We start from the raw sequence: 16730 nt of genomic DNA, 5'->3' as shown, positions 1-16730 counted from the left end.
ATGGACACAAGCAATAGGGTGCTAAAAACCTGGGGGTGGGTAGAGGCTGGGTGGAGAGGAGTAAAGGGGGGAGGGAATAGAAGACATCTGTAATAACATCAACCATATATATATATATATATATATATATATATATATATATATATGCACACACACACAAATAAACACTGTAATGAACATCCCAGGCCTCAGTGTAGTCTTCAGACTTCCCTCTGTCTTGCCAAGTGGATGGTTTCACTCTGAACATCTTGGCCTTTCTTGGACTGCAGCACATTCTCCCTCAAGGCTTTGGCTTTACTTAAACAGCCCTTCCCTACCACTTTGCCTGATTGTCTTCTATTTATTCTTTAGGTTTTAGCTTCAAAGTATTTGCCTCAGGAAAGCTTTCCCATACATCCCACTCAGAGCCCAATTCAGTGTTATTCTCCCTTTGCTATTCTCTCCCTTCATTAAATTTAAGCCTTGTGTAGTCAGGCACTGGACTGGGTCCGTTGGAGTACAATACACATTTACTATTAGAATTAATCTCTATCCCTCTCCCTTCCTTTCTGAAATCAATAAAAATGTATTAAAAAATTAACTATAGAATGAATGAACCCTTACCGATAAACAGCTTAAACATAATCTTACATAGGAGGATACAAACTTAGGAGATGGAATGTGTGTTGCTGAATTGCTGTCCAGAAAGGTTGTTGCTACCAGCAGTAAGAGAGTGCTACCTAATTGGTGTTTTAAACTATTAGCTCTATGTTTTTGAAGAGTAAAGATTACAGAAAGAACATAAACTTAGCGCACAATGCCTCCTTCAACATGCAGAAATAAATACTTCTTCTGGCTACGCTACAACAAAAAACTAGCTTACTTTCTTTGTACCTTACAGCACGGGCGCCAGGACCAACGATCACTAGCTGCCCAATTACCAAAAAATTATGCTTCCGAAATCTCTTGATGTCGATTCCGCACGTAGAGCAATCAGGCTGCTCTACATGTGCCACTCACGACAGAAGCCCTTTTTGCCTTGCCGGCCTGAAAGCAAGGAGGCAGTGTTAGCGAACCCCTATTATGATAAAAGTGAAGAAAAAGAACTGTTTACAAACTCCTATTCTATGCTCCAGAAATTGAGGAGGAAATTTCAAGATCTTATGAGTCAGATGGAATGCTTTACAAAGAGATTCTGATTTGTCTTTTTATTTTTATTTGGAAGCAAAGGAAAAAACTTAGTCGATATGCAAATACCGCAGTGCTTGCTGGGAAGGTGCCCTGGGAACAGAGGAAGGGGCGGAGAAGACCGGTTGCGGAGGGAGAAGGGGGAACTGAGCTCTCTCCGCTGCAGTGGGCGGGTCGCTGCTCCTGCCCTCCGCTTCTCGGGGGCTATAGGTACCTATCTGGGAAAACACAAATCCTACGCTTATTAAAACTGAAAAAACACTAACGTATGCGAGCACCAAAGGCACGTGATCATCGTAAGAGCGAAAAACGGAGCAGCCTAACCTTCCTCATTACAATGGATTAGCAGAATGTGGTGTGTTCATAAAATAGAATGTTATCTGATGCCCTTTCAAGGAGTTAAACATAAAAAACACTGACGGTTAGAGCATCCTCTTGTACACCAAAAGGTCGTGGGTTCCATTCCAGATCAGGGCACATACCTAGGTTGCGGTTTGATCCCCGGTGGGCAGGTAAGAGAGGCAACATATCCATATCCATGTTTCTCTCTAGCTCCCCCTTCCGCTCTCTAAAATCAATTAAAAAAAAAATCCTCAGGTGATTTTTTTAAAAAACCACACTGATGAGAGGTGCAGAATAAGGCACAGCATGAAAGAAAGAAAAAAAGCAATACTGTACTTGGAATGTTGAAGTAGGTCTTTATCAACAGATATAAAAATAGTGAAAAAGTGGTGTTGAATAGAGTATCAGGTACTGCAGGATACCATTAATGTAATAAAGAGCACACACATGTATATATAAGTGTTGCTATGTTTTCTATGGCCCAGGTTTGTGTATTTTTAAAAAAATATCTGGAAGAACAAACATCAGTGATTACCTCTGAGAAGGAAAGAGGGGACTCAGGATGGGGGCCAATGACACATAAGACTTTAGATTGACCTGTAATGTTCCAACTTTTAAAAGCATAATGGATTATTATTGTGTAATTAAAATACTTTTTTTAAAAATATATTTTATTGATATTTTACAGAGAGGAAGGGAGAGGGATAGAGAGTTAGAAACATGGATGAGAGAGAAACATCGATCAGCTGCCTCTTGCACACCACCCACTGGGGATGTGCCCGCAACCAAGGTACATGCCCCTGACCGGAATCGAACCTGGGACCTTTCAGTCTGCAGGCTGATGCTCTATCCACTGAGCCAAACCGGTTAGGGCCATCACATAGATTTTTAAAATATATATATATTTTATTGATTTCAGAGAAGGAGAGGGAGAGATAGAAACATCAATGATGAAAGAGAATTATCTCATCGACTGCCTCCTGCACACCTCTTACTGGGGGTCAAGTCCACAACCCAGGCATGTGCCCTTGACCAGAATCGAACCCAGGACCTTTCAGTCTGCAGGCTGACACTCTATACTGAGCCAAACTAGCCAGGGCCATCACATAGATTTTTAAAAAACAAATAATATAGACTGTTAGGCCTTTTACTTTCCTTAATATAGTATAATAATATATGGAGGTCCCTGACCTCTACAAAGTAGAAGCTGCAGGAGAAGGAGTCATGTAAACAGCTCCAGGGGTCCTCAAACTTTTTAAACAGGGGGCCAGTTCACTGTCCCTCAGACCATTGGAGGGCCGGACTATAGTTTAAAAAAAAAACTATGAACAAATTCCTATGCGCACTGCAGGCCCGGGATGAGTTGGCTGCTAAGCAGGACAGGCAGCGGCACCTGGCAGGCCGGATAAATGTCCGCGGAGGGCCGCATGTGGCCCACGGGCCGTAGTTTGAGGACCCTGGTACACTATAATAGGAAGCAGATGTGTAGTATAAACTAGTGGAAGCCTAGATACAGGAGCTGTCAACTGTGTCTGCTGGGTACTCCACCAGTCATCCCCTAAAAAAAATAAAAATTCTTTTGACCTCTGCTCAATCCTCCAATGCCTTCCCATTGCACAATAAATAAAATCCTATGTCCCCACTACAGCCTACAAGGTCCTACCTAAGCTGACCCTGTTGCCTGCCTGTCCAACCTCATTGCCTGCCTCTCCCCATCACCCATTAATCTCCAGTCAACTTGGTCCTTGAATAAGCTGTGTCATACCTCAGGGTATCACCCAGCTAGATAAATCTAGTTTATTCTGGTATTCTCTCATTTTACATTTCTGTGTACTTGCTAGTAATGTTTCCCCACTTCAGACTGTAAAATCTCTAAGGATAAGGATAGTGTTTGTCTTATTTACTGACACCAAGCACCTAGCAAAAAGCTGGGTGCACAATAAACAATCTATTTGTTGAATGAATGTACTTTTAAACAAGGTCTTAAAAACATGGATAGGAGTGCAAAAATAAAAAAATGGTATGCTAGACTTTTAGAATGAAGACAGCAATGGCAGGAAAGTAAGACTAGGAAGATGGCTTGGAGCCTAATGGTGAAGATTCCTTAAATTTGGATAGGTGGCAGTATAAGGGTGGATTAGAAATTTGTTAGGACGAGGATGGGAAAATATAGAAGGCAGCTCTTCTCCATTCCTGCTGGCAGTTACAGTCACTTGCTCTGGACTGTCACAGCCCTTTTTACATTCCTTTATGTTTTACCATCTTAGTGTGGGGACCTGGGCTCCAGAAGGACTTAGGCTGGTACCCGGTCTTGTTTACAAGTCTAGCATCTGCTAAATGCAGCATTTCTCACCAAGAATTTGACGGATGAACTAACGGAAAGAATCAGTTTAATGGTTAGAGGACAGGGTTTGGAGAATTCCGAGTTCAAACAGAGACTCAAAACTTATTAGCTAGGACCTGGCTTTATCTCTTACAGCTTTCCTTTACTCATTTTACTTTCCATTACCATTTATCCCCCCTATCCCCTCTTCCACCTCCACCCACCTCACAGGTTTCCTTTAAACCATTAAAAGATTTATCCGGGGCCCCGGTGTGGCTCAGTGGTTGAGCCTCAGCCTATGAAACAGGAGGTCACAGTGGAATTCTTATGGGTCACCTGCCTGGCTAGCGCGCTGGGGGATGGGGGGAGGCGGGAAGGGCAGGGGGTGGGTGCCAGTCCATCCATGATTCTCTTTCATCATTGATGTTTCTATCTCTCCCTCTCCTTTCCTCTCTGAAATCAATAAATATATTTTTAAAAGTTTTCTTAAATATATATATATATATATATATATATATATATATATATATATATATATATATATATATATATATATATAAAGATTTACCAGCGGTGAAGGGCTTGGCAAAGTTCTGACAGCGCTCAGTCATTATTGTTATTAATTGCCAATTCGCAGGCACAATCGGTCTCTCTGGTCCTTAGGTTCTCCTGCCAACTCCCCCCACCCCTCCACGCCACACACACACACACACACACACACACGGGGTCCAACAGGATACCTACGGGGTATTGCTGTCCCGGGTGATGATCCCGGTCCTGCTATCGCTACAAAGGCACCATACAAAAATGGCGACCTCTAACTCATAAGAGGGCATCAATTACCGGTCATGGTAGCGATATATACGACAGGCGGAGTCGGCTAGAAACAACTAGGTCAGGGTTCCTAAAGCTTGTAGAAGGCGCTGAGCCTGCCCAGACTTCCAGCCAACACCAGCGGGAAAAAGCCGAAGCGGCGGAGCTCAGCCACAGCACTGTACTGCGACCACGTGTCGTCCCAGGCCTATCTACGCCTGCGCAGCTCAGGCGCGCGCCCGCCGGCCGGAAGAGCCGCGCGTTTCCGGGTTGGAGGCGGGGAGCGGTGCCGGAAGTACTCGGGGAGGGCCGAGCAGTCGGACCGGCTGCCGAGACGATCGCTTCACTGGGGCAGTCTCCGCATATCATGGGGAGATAGACCTGCTGCCTGTGAGTCTTGGGCCCTGGCAGTTGAGGAAGAAGAGCGGGAGGAGGGAGTCAGTACCCAGACCCACAGTGGGTCAGTGTCTGAAGAGGCAGATTGTGGCGGAGACGGGACTGTGAGGAATCAGGCTCTTGGGACGGGACTGAGGGGATCGGGGATCGGAGAAGAGGCGGCTGTAGGAACCCGGGCTCCAGACGGGACTTAGGGAACGGGGACAGATGTGAGTTCTCCGGCTCCTGAGGGAAAGCAGTCTAAGAGGGACAGGATTGTGAGGACCCGCGCTCCTGAGAGGAGAGGGGTCGGAACGGAACCGGGCGTGAGGACCCGGGCTCCTGAGAGGTAAAAGCGGAGCTGTGAGGACTTGGACTCCTAAGAGGCAGAAGCGGGACAGACAGTGAAGACCCATGCGCCTAAGGACTCAGAAACAGAGCAGCAAAGACTTAGATCGTTGAGGGGCGAAAAAGTAAGAGAACATTTGGGTTTGGTAGGAACAGGAGCGGTCAATGAAGTCGGGCTTCCCTGGGTACAGGATCGGGGCTTGGAGGCTCCGAAGTAGCTGAGGGAACACAACTGTGAGAACCCGAACTTCTAAAAGCGGAGAGGTTCGGGGGCCCTGGCTGTAAGAACAGCCTCTAAGGGAAAAGGAGAGAGTTTGGAAAAGATATAGTGATCCATTCCCCACCCCTCATATTCTCTGAACCCAGCGTGGTGAGGGATGTATTCGTGGGAAGATGACTCCTTCGCTCTGCCTACTTGGCCTTTGCCAGGCTTTTTTTGTATCAGATACTTAATCTAGGAAGCCCACATGCAAGCATCTTCGTTTTCTGCATCAATCTTGCGAAACTCTGATGTGAAGTTGAAGCAGTTTGAACGCAGTTATATACTTGACAAGTGCTTTAAATTCCATTCCACTCAACCCTGATCTCAGAGATGGAAGGAAGGGCCCGAAAGATAATCTTTTTTAAAATCCCTATTTGACATGTAAAGAGGGCATAGGATCACAGTGAAGCAGTTTGGATTAGATCATGATTTTGGAGCAGTACCCTACTGTACATAGCAAATAGGAAATGCTTGGTTAATATCCCTTGAAAACATGCTTCTGGAATCTATCTACTCTAACTTCAAACCTCAGAGGGAATTTTCCAAGATTTTACTACTTTATTTTTAGTCTTGATACTGTATTGACATTGATACAGTGACTGTCACTACCAGTTAAGAAACCTTTAAATGAAGCTCATCCCTCCCCCAAAATATGTCGTAAGCCATTTAGAAAGTTGCAGATACATAAGCTGTACCCTGTATTTTTAGCATAAGCACTCACTGGAGATGGCTGCTTTTAGATAAGGTTGGCAGGGAGACTTGGACCAATATCACTTCTCTTCTTCAACAGTATCTTGGACTGAAACCTACTCAGGCTAACCAGGCACCATCATAAAAGCACTTTCAAGTATTATACCATTTAATTACCACTTACAGCCCCACACGTTAGATATTGTTAGTCCCATTGTACAGATAAGGAAATTGGTTCAGAGAGGTTAAGTACCTTGCCTGAAATCACAAGGACTAAGTGGTCCAGCCCCAGTCAAACCCAGTTTTGTGTTTGACTAAAAATTTTTTCTACTTTTCTAAGTGGATTTCTCTTCATGTCTGAGTTTGCCCATCATCAAAATAGAAGGAATAGTTATACAAAGCATATCATCGAATGAAAGCACCCTTCCTCCTTAAGACTCAGTATCAAGTACTATAACTTATTAGGGTACTTATGTAGTGTGGTATTTAAGATTGAAATCCCTGTGTTTTAATCTGTATTATTTTTTGTTTTTATCTTTTTAAATTTGTGTACTTTTAAAGAAGCATAGATATTCAAGGTAGAAAAACAAGACCTGAATAGAACTTTTTGGGAGGCCAACAAAGGCCAATTTGAATCAAGAGCTTAAACTTTACAATTGTAACGTGAACTAGATGATTGGGGAAATTGGGCTAACTTAGTTGAAACTATTTTTTTCCCAGTGAGTTAGCCTGTGCTATTTGCAAGTGGGTATACTGTATGTCAGTGATCAAAACTTACACCAAATTATAAGATTAATTAATGATAATAAAAGGCTATTATGCAAATCGACTGAACCGTGGGACAACCGGTTGCCATGATGCACACTGGCCACCAGGGGGCAGACACTCAGTGCAGTTTTGACCAGAGGTTTTTGTGGAAAGCCCCAAAATACTTTGGAGGGGACATATCAACAGTACTTACAGTCTGCACAGTAAAACAGGGGTGTTGGAGGCAGAAGACAAACTTTGAACTCTGTACATACAGCTTAATTTAAAATCTTACACACTAATTGTTAGAGCTAGAATGGACTTTAGAATTTGCCAGTAGAAACTCTGGTCACAGGGAGCTCAACTCAGTGGCAGAAGTAGGATGGTATCCAGCACCTCATATAAGTTTCCTTGTAACCATTTGCCACTACTGTTTTATTTCAATCCACTTCCTTTTTCTAATGTCTATAGTCATAAAATAGTTATAGGATGCCTTTTAGTTTTAACACTCTGATCTTTATAACTAACATTTAGAAGAGGAGAGCATATATTAGCAAACATGTTTAAAACATGTTCTTTGTAACACACACTTTAACTGCTTTAGATACATAAACTTAGTGAATTTTCACAACAATCCCATAAGGTATACTTTATGATTAATTTTATCTTAGAGATGAGGAAATTGAAGCAGAAAGAGATTAGGTAAGTTGCTCAAGGACATAAAGTTAATATGTGTCAAAATTGGTACCTGAACCCAATTTTGGTCATCAGAGTCCATGCCCTTTACCACTGTACTGTACTGCCTTTGTATTAAGTCAAAACCATCTAAATAGGATCAAACTAGTCCAAAAACTGGTGAGGGGAAACCTGTATTTCTCTTGCTCTCCAGTCTTAGACTGCAATTAATTGATTCCTTTTGGTTCATTTAGGCTGAGAAATCTGAGCTCATTTGGTTACATCTAGAAGCCAGTGAGGAAATAAACAACCAAGTAGAAAACCCAGTCATTAAGTCAAGTCATGCACCACAGTAATAGGGCTTTTGTGCTATCAGGCTGATAGTCCCCTTGTCTCCGTATTTTGTTTAAATAGTAACTTTCTAAACATTTCTAAGGTAAAATGGTGTAAAACCCAATTTGGCCTTCTATTCTCCTATTTTCTTCATTAAAAAAAAATTCTATTAATGGAACAGATGGCAGAGAGAAGGCTAGGTCTTTTTTTTTTTTTTTTTCCTCCATGAAGAGGCCAGGTCTTATGACTACTGCAAAGTCAACACTGGTTTCCTACCTTCTGAAAAATCAGATCCGTTTAATAGAACAATAGCATAGCAATTGGATTTCTGTTTAAGGAACAAAGTTGCTAAAAGCAAAAATAGGTGCCCTGACCGGTTTGGCTCAGTGGATAGAGCGTCGGCCTGCGGACTCAAGGGTCCCAGGTTCGATTCCGGTCAAGGGCATGTACCTGGGTTGCGGGCACATCCCCAGTGGGAGGTGTGCAGGAGGCAGCTGATGGATGTTTCTCTCTCATCGATGTTTCTAGCTCTCTATCCCTCTCCCTTCCTCTCTGTAAAAAGTCAATAAAATGTGTTTAAAAAAAAAAAAAAAAGCAAAAATAGGGCTTGCCATCCTCAGTCAATTAACAATAGTTTAAATGTGATGGGTTACTCGCAGCCATATAATCTTGTTTTGATAAAATTATTAACTACTTTTCAAAGTAGATTACTGGGCATGGACTTTTCTGGACTTTGTGAATCCCATAGCACGTGATTTCCGCATAATAGGTGCTAGTAAGGGTTTACTATTATAATTGTTCTCTCAAACTCTCCCAGAGTTAATGCCTGTTTTTACACAGCAGTACATCCCTATCTCTTGGCATTTTAAGGACATGAGTGTTAGAAATTTGAGTAGCCCAGAGGCAATCATGGTACATTACATAATGGAATTCAGATTATTATTGGTCACTTCATTCCATTATACTTGGTCAACCTCATCCACATTGGCCTTGATGAAAGTTGTCAGTAAACAGATCATTGGGGAGCCATTGACCATTCTGATCAGGTTGTGATACTTTGTTTTTTAAATTTATGTACCATAAAATTCTCCCTTTGGGGGGTATGGTTCTGTGAGTTGTAACAAGTGCATATTGTCATGTGAGCACCATAGCACTCTGGTTACCTCTCAGTTCCACCACCCCAAAAATTTCCCTCACGCTGCTCCTTTGTAGATAAACCCTCTCCCACCCAAATCCCTGGCAACAACTGATCTGCTCTCCATCCATATAGCTTTGCCTTTTCCAGAGTGTCAGATAAATGGAATAATACATTAAGTAACCTTTTGAGTCTTGTGTCTTTCACTTAGCATAATACATTTGAGATTATCCATGTTGTTGCATGTATCAGTAGTTCTTCCTTTCTATTGCTGAGTTGTATTCCATTGTATAGATAAACCTAGTTTGTTTATCCATTCTCCAGTTGAAGGACATCTATCTGGATTGTTCCAGTTTTTGGCAATTATGAATAATGTTGCTATGAACATTCACATACTGATTTTTGTGTAAATACTATAAATTTTCATTTCTCTACAGTAAATACCTAGAGTGGGATTGCTGGGTCATATCCTATATAATAAAAGCCTAATATGCTGAAGATCCGGTCGGCTGGTTGACCGTTCAACCAATCAAAGCATAATGTGCTACTGATATGCTAAGGCCACTCAACCGCTTGCTGTGACATGCACTGACCACCAGGGGCAGACGCTCCGACCGGTAGATCAGCTTGCTGCTGGGGTCTGGCTGATAGGGACTGAGCGAGATGGGCTGGACACACCCTGGAGCCCTCCCGCAGTCCCTCCCTGGCTGGCCAACTTCCCGCATTCCTCCCCTGCCCTGATCATGCACCGGTGGGGTCCCTCAGCCTGGCCTGCACCCTCTTGCAATCCGGGCTGAGGGGGCCTCCCCCTCAAGTGCATGTATTTCGTGCACCGGGCCTCTAGTTAGTATATATTTAACTATTAGGAGCTGCCAAACTTTTCCAAATAGACTGTACCATTTTACATTCACAGCAGAAATGTTCATGGGTTTCTGTTGCTCCACATCCTCTCCAGCACTTGTTTATTTGTTTTAATTTTAGCTATTCTAATAAGGATTTAGTGGTGTCTCATTGTGATTTTACTCTGCATTTCCCTAATGACTAATGATATTGAGCATCATTTTCTGTATTTATTTGCTATCTGTATATCTTGTTTGGTGAAGGGTCTCTTCAGATCTTTTGCCCATTTTTTAATTGTATTTTTTGTTTTCTTATTGTTGGATTTTAAGAGTTTTTGTATACCCTGGTTACAAGTTATTTGTCAGATACATGATTTATTTTCCTTTGCAGAGCAGAAGTTTTACACAAAACTTAAGTCCACTTTTGTTTAAGTAATAAATTTTCAAACATTTCAAAGGTAAAAGGGTGCTTAAGGCATTCTGGCCTTCTAGTCTCCTATTTTCTTCATTAAAATAAAAATTTGTTAATGGAACAGATGCCCAGAGAAGGCCAGGTCTTGTAACTACTTTTTTGGTTTAAGTCCACTTTATCAGTTTATTTCTTTTGTGAATTGTGTTTTTGGTTTTGTATCTAAGAACTACCGGACCCAAAGTCATGAAAATTTTCTCCTAAATTTTCTTCTGAAATTCTTACACTTTTACATTATTACATCTAAATCTATGATCAGTTTTGAATTTATTTTTGTAAAAGTGTGAGATGTAGGTCAAGGTTCATTTTTCTGGTTACCACTATGTTTTTTGTTATATTTTAAAAATAGGGATCATGCCCGACTTATGTGGCTCAGTTGTTGAGCATCAAACTATGAACCAGGAGATCATGGTTCAATTCCTGGTGGTCAGGTCACATGCTTGGGTTGTGGGCTCAATCCCTAGTAGGGGGTGTACAGGAGGCAGCCAATTAATGATTATCTCTCATCATTGATGTTTCTATCTCTCTATCCTTCTCCCTCTCTAAATCAATAAAAACATACTTTTTAAAGATAAAATAAAAATAGAGATCAGTATTACCTGTTTCTTCAGAGGAAATAAACCAAATAATAATATTTTTAAATCTTTCTCATAGGTAACATATATGCACATAGTACAGAATTTAGGGTGTACAATGAAAAGTAAGTCTTCTCCCACCATGGTCCCATTGGCCACCCAGATACTACCATTCCTCCACCTCCCCAGGCAACCACTTTTATCTGTTTCTTATGTATCTTTCCGAGAATAATTTATGCGTTTACAATTGTGTGTCTGTATGTTTTAGTAAATGATAGCAAATTATTCTCACTATTCTATACCTTGCATTCTCATTGAACAATGTTTATTGGAGATAATATTATGAGCGTCCTCTCATTTTTTAAAAAGTTTTTATTATTCTAGTTTTTTGTTTTTTAATTGATTTCAGAGAGGAAGGGAGAGGGAGAGATTGAAACATCAATGATGAGAGAGAATCATTGATCAGTTGCCTCTTGCATGTCCCCTACTGGGGATTGAGCCCGCAACCCAGGCATGTGCCCCTGACTGGAATCGAACCTGAAGCCCTTCAGTCTGCAGGCTGACATTCTATCCACTGAGCCAAACCAGCCTGGGCTCATTTTTAAAATATATTTTTATTGATTTCAGAGAAGAAGGGAGAGGAAAAAGACATAGAAACTTCAATGATGAGAGAGAATCATTGATCGCCTTCCTCCTGCACGCCTCCCACTAGGGACTGAGCCCGCAACCCACGCACGTGCCCTGACTGGAATTCGAACCATGACCTCCTGGTTCATAGGTCTATGTTCAACCACTGAGCCTCACCAGCTGGGCTAGACATTTAGATTTTTATGTAATTGAACATAGCAGTAATTTCTTTTACGGCTCCTGAGTTTTGGGTTACCTTAAAACTTTGAGGTATCTATAGATACTCTTGAGAATTTTTTTCCTAATTTTTAAAAAGTGAGGTAATTTTAGACTTATAATGCAGTTGCAAGAAATAATACAGAGAGATCTCTTGTACACTTTGCCCAGTTTTCCCCAATGGTAACATTTTGCAAAACTGTTATGTAATATGACAACCGGATATTGACATTGATACAACCTAGCAATTTTACTCAGATTTCCCCATTTTTAGTTATACACTTTTGTTTGTGTGTGTATGTGCATTATCTCATACAATTTAATCACTCTTCATTTATTCATCACTACAGTCAAGATACTGAGCAAATTCATTACCACAAGGGTCCCTGGTATTGCCCTTTTATAACCATTCCCACTTCCCTCTCACCCAGCCTCTGACAACCTCACTAATCTGTCCTCTATTTCTAAAATTTTGTCATTTCAAAGATGTTCTATGTAAGTGGAAACATACAACATGTACTCTTTTTAGATTGGCTTTTGCTCTGCGTAATTCTCTGGAGGTTTATCCACGTTGTGTATATAAATAGTTTGGTTATTTTTAAAAATATATATTTTTATTGATTTCAGAGAGGAAGGGAGAGGAAAAGAGAGTTAGAAACATCAATGAGGAGAATCATTGATCGGCTGCCTCCTGCACGCTCCCTGCTGGAGATCAAGCCCACAGCAACCCAGGCATGTGCCCTGACCAGGAATCTAACCATGACCTCCTGGTTCATAGGAAGACACTCAACCACTGAGCCACGCCAGCCTGGCTAGTATGGTTCTTTTTATTGCTAAGTAATATTCTATGGCATGATGTACCTCAGTTGGTTTAACCATTTGCCTGTTGAGAGACATGTGAGCTGATTTCAGTTTTTGGCTATTACAAATGAAGCTACTAGGAACATTCACGTACAAGTTTTTGTGTGAACGTAAGTTTTCACTTCTCTAGGATAAATGCGTAGGACTGCAGTTGCTTAGTCGTATGGTAGTTGTGTGTTTAGTTTTTTTAAAAAATAAACTTTATTAAGGTATAATTTGCATACAATAAAATGTAGACATTGTAAATTTATGGTTCTATGAATTTCGATAAATGTATGTAGCTATGTAAGTGTCACCCCACTCAAGATATAGAACTTTTATATCACCTTAGAAACTTCCCTCATGCCCCTCTTCAGTCAGTCCCTGCCCCGTATATCAGTAGAGATTAGTTTTATTAGTAACTAGAGGCCCAATGCACGAAATTCGTGCGAGAATAGGCCTTCCTTCCCCTGGCTGCTGGCACTAGCTTCCCTCAGGCACTCGGGACCCAGGCTTCCCTCGCAGCCCCGGCTTTGTTCGGAAGGTCATCTGGTCTAATTAGCATATTATGCTTTTATTATTATAGATAGAATTTCATACAAATGGAATCATGCAGTATTTTTTCTTTTGAGACTGGCATTTTTTCCCACTTAAATATTTTAAGATTCATCCCTGTTATTTTGTGATTTAGTAATTTTTTTGTGTTTTATAAAGTAAATTATTTCTTAGAAAAGTTTTAGAAAAATTGCAAAAATATAGTACCTAATACCCAGTTTCTTCATCATTAGCATCTTACATTAGCATGGTACATTTGTTGTAATTAACTAAAGTCTATAATTTATTCAGATTTCATTTTACCCCTAATGTCTTTCTCTATCCCAGGATTCCATCCAGGATACCACATTACATTTAGTCTTCATGTATATTTAGGCTACTCCAACAGTACATTCTTAGATTTTTAAGAAACTTCAAAGTATTTTTGTTTTATTTTTTTATTTTAGAGAGAGAGGAAGGGAGAGAGTGTGAGAGAGAGAAACATTGGTCAGTTTCCTTCCATATGTGCCCCAACCAGGGATTGAACCCGCAGCCTCATTTTAGTTTTAACTTGCCTTTCTTTAATGACCAATGATGTTGAACATCTTTTCATGTACTTATTTGTCATCTATATATCCTCTTTGATGAAATGTCTGGTCCATTTTCTAATCAAATTACCTTTTTGTTACACTGTTGAGTTTGAGAGTTCTTGATACATTCTATTTGGAAATGTAGTTTGTAAATATTTTCTCCCAGTTTGAAGCAGAAAGTACCAAACCCTCTACATACAATGGTTTTTCCTATACATACTTTCCTATGCTAAAGTATAATTTATAAATTAGACACAATAAGACATTAAAAACAATAACTAATAAATAGGACAATTATAATAAAAATTATGTGAATGTGGTCACTCAGAATATTTTTTTGTACTGTACTTATTTTCTTCTTGTGATGGTGTGAGATGAGGTGATGATACAATGCATATGTGATCAGATGAAGTGAGGTGAATGACATAAGCACTGACATAGCATTAGGCTACTATAGGGTAACTTGAACATAAGCACTGTGATACTATAACAGTTGATCTTATAACCCAGATGATTACCAAGTGAGTAAGTGCAGGTAGCATATACAGAGTGGATATGCTGGACAAGGGCATAATTCATGACCTAGGTACAATTGAGTGGGGTTGCACGAGACTTCATCACACTACGCAGAAGGGCAGGTAATTTAAAACATACGAATTGCTTATTTCTGGAACTTTCCACTTAATATTTTCAGACTGTGGTTGACAGAAACTGGAAATTGAAACTTGGGTAAGGGGGCGATGGGAGAACTGTATTACTACTATGTTAACAATCTTTTCCTAACATGATTCTTCCCCTGGTAGCATTTATGGGCAAGGGAGAAGGCATGGACTGTCAGTGATACTGATACTCTGCTGCCCCCCTCAGCCGGCTCTTGACCAACAAGTTTCTCTTGATCATTTAACCAGTGCAGTTAGTTGCTTTTATTCAGGGTAAGCCAGGGGAAGGTGTCATATCAAAGGGGTGCGATGGGGAAGAACTCAGCAATAGGGGCAACAGTAGAACAGATGCAAATATTCATTCAGGTTGCTAAGCATTACCAAGTTCTGAAACCATTACCATGATTTCTGCAAGTTAAAATTCCACCATTTTGGCTGATTATGGTATTTCATATGCTGCTAGTTTATCCCTAACAATAGAGCATTCATTTTATAGAAAGAGAGTCTATGTTATTATAATCATTAATTAATTTTAAAAGTTGTATATGAAAGAGATGGAGATGTTTTTCTTGGTGCCCAGAAGGAATAAGGAGATGTTTCTCCACATACAGTTTGCCTGGTTCCTGGTTGATGAAGGTGTGCCAGGCCGTGGGACTGAAATGGTTCTGTGGCAAGGGTGGTGCTTGATGTTAGTTGTTCATTTACAGGTAGCTTTTGAAAATGGCTGCCTCTCATTTCACCGGGCTCACAGCTGTTGCTGATGTAATTAAAGATCTAGACACTCAGATAGCTGTAAGTAAGTTCTTTGAAGCCACTGTGAAAGGAACATGGTGAATGTGCTTCTGATCTTGGTGACACAACAGCTAATGTCACAGATTCAACCTCCTGGCTTTAAAATTTAGGAGTCCCAGCTACTCCAGGCTAGGGACACTGCATGTACTTAAAGATTGCTAACACTCAGAGAAAGTTTGCTCTTGATGACAAAAAAGATTTTCGCAATTGCTAAAAATTGTGTTTACTAGGTATAGCCCTGACATAGAATTAAGCATGTTTTGAAATGCCAAAATGAACTAATCTGTTTTCTGAAGTTTTGTGGTTGGGTTTTAAGTATGTGACTGTGCCATGATTTATTTGAAGTTAACATTATTTGATGCTCAAAAATAATGCATGTAGTACTTAACCATGTATTCTATTTTTACAAAGTCTTCAAAAATGTCTTGCTCATTCTAGTTTGTTTTTGCACATGAGATTCCTCGTTTCATTTACTTTCTTATTTCAATTTTGTGGACTATTTCATTAAGCTTTTGGAGAAGAGATGGTTTCTAAATATCAGGTGAGAGCAATGAATATTCTTCATTCCCTCCCATTTTTAATGTGCAGGTATCAAATAGTCACTATTCCTGATAAAATGAAGACCTTTCAAAGTCTGGTAGACCTCCTATTATTTTACTTTCAAAACTCATCCTTTATTACAGGTCTTCTGGAGCTAATCTTTGTGTTTGCCTTCCACAGTTGATTGGTCTTGGTCCTCATACCTCCAGGAAGAAACAGGATCTCGATAAGCTCTATGAGCTGAAGTCCAAAGCTCGGCAGATTATGAACCAGTTTGGCCCCTCAGCCCTCATCAACCTGTCCAATTTCTCATCCATAAAACCGGAACCAGCCAGCACCCCTCCACAAGGTTCCATGGCCAATAGCACTACAGTGGTAAAGATACCAGGCACGCCTGGGTCTGGAGGGCGTCTCAGCCCTGAAAACAATCAGGTATAATCCTCTTTACTTTTTGCTCTCTGTAGTCTTTTCTATTTGAACCAGTAATGCTTTGGGAGATGTCCATCTCAGATGCTGCCTCTTCCTCTTGCTGAAAAAGGTCTTTTCCCTCCTTGGACTTCTGAAGTTCTATATTGGCCCAGCCGGTGTGGCTCAGTGGTTGAACCAGAAAGTTGTGGTTCAATTCCTGGTCAGGGCACATGCCTGGGTTATGGGCTCGATCCCCAGTGTGGGGTGCGCAGGAAGCAGCCAATCAATGATCCTCTCTCATCATTGATGTTTCTATCTCTCCCTTCCTCTCCCTTCCTCTCTGAAATCAATAAAAATATATTTAAAGAAAAATAAATAAAATAAAATAAAATAAAGGAGGTACCATGAGCCAAGCAGGTAGGAGGAAGGGT

General features: G+C 40.7%; 1 protein-coding gene across 6 annotated transcripts in view; it reads left to right on the top strand.

Annotated features, from left to right (window-relative positions):
• TAF12 (TATA-box binding protein associated factor 12) overlaps positions 1-16730 on the top strand; it is a 44743-nt gene that overhangs the window by 18873 nt on the left and 9140 nt on the right. Inside the window, exons 1-4 of one of the 6 annotated variants that reach the window (XM_080655793.1) lie at positions 4943-5035; positions 15267-15351; positions 15861-15892; positions 16072-16323. In XM_080655793.1, the coding sequence (XP_080511919.1) occupies positions 15875-15892; positions 16072-16323 (270 nt within the window). In that variant the 5' untranslated portion in view covers positions 4943-5035; positions 15267-15351; positions 15861-15874. Of the gene's footprint in view, positions 1-4917; positions 5036-15266; positions 15352-15860; positions 15893-16071; positions 16324-16730 lie in introns of those variants that run through there. The other 5 variants (XM_080655792.1, XM_080655796.1, XM_080655794.1 and 2 more) reach the window with 5 other exon arrangements.

This window comes from Plecotus auritus (assembly GCF_963455305.1).
Source record: "Plecotus auritus genome assembly, chromosome: 2".
NCBI classification, from domain to species: Eukaryota; Metazoa; Chordata; class Mammalia; order Chiroptera; family Vespertilionidae; genus Plecotus; species Plecotus auritus.
Note: the sequence above shows the minus strand (reverse complement) of the source record. Positions and strands in the feature narration are given on the sequence as shown.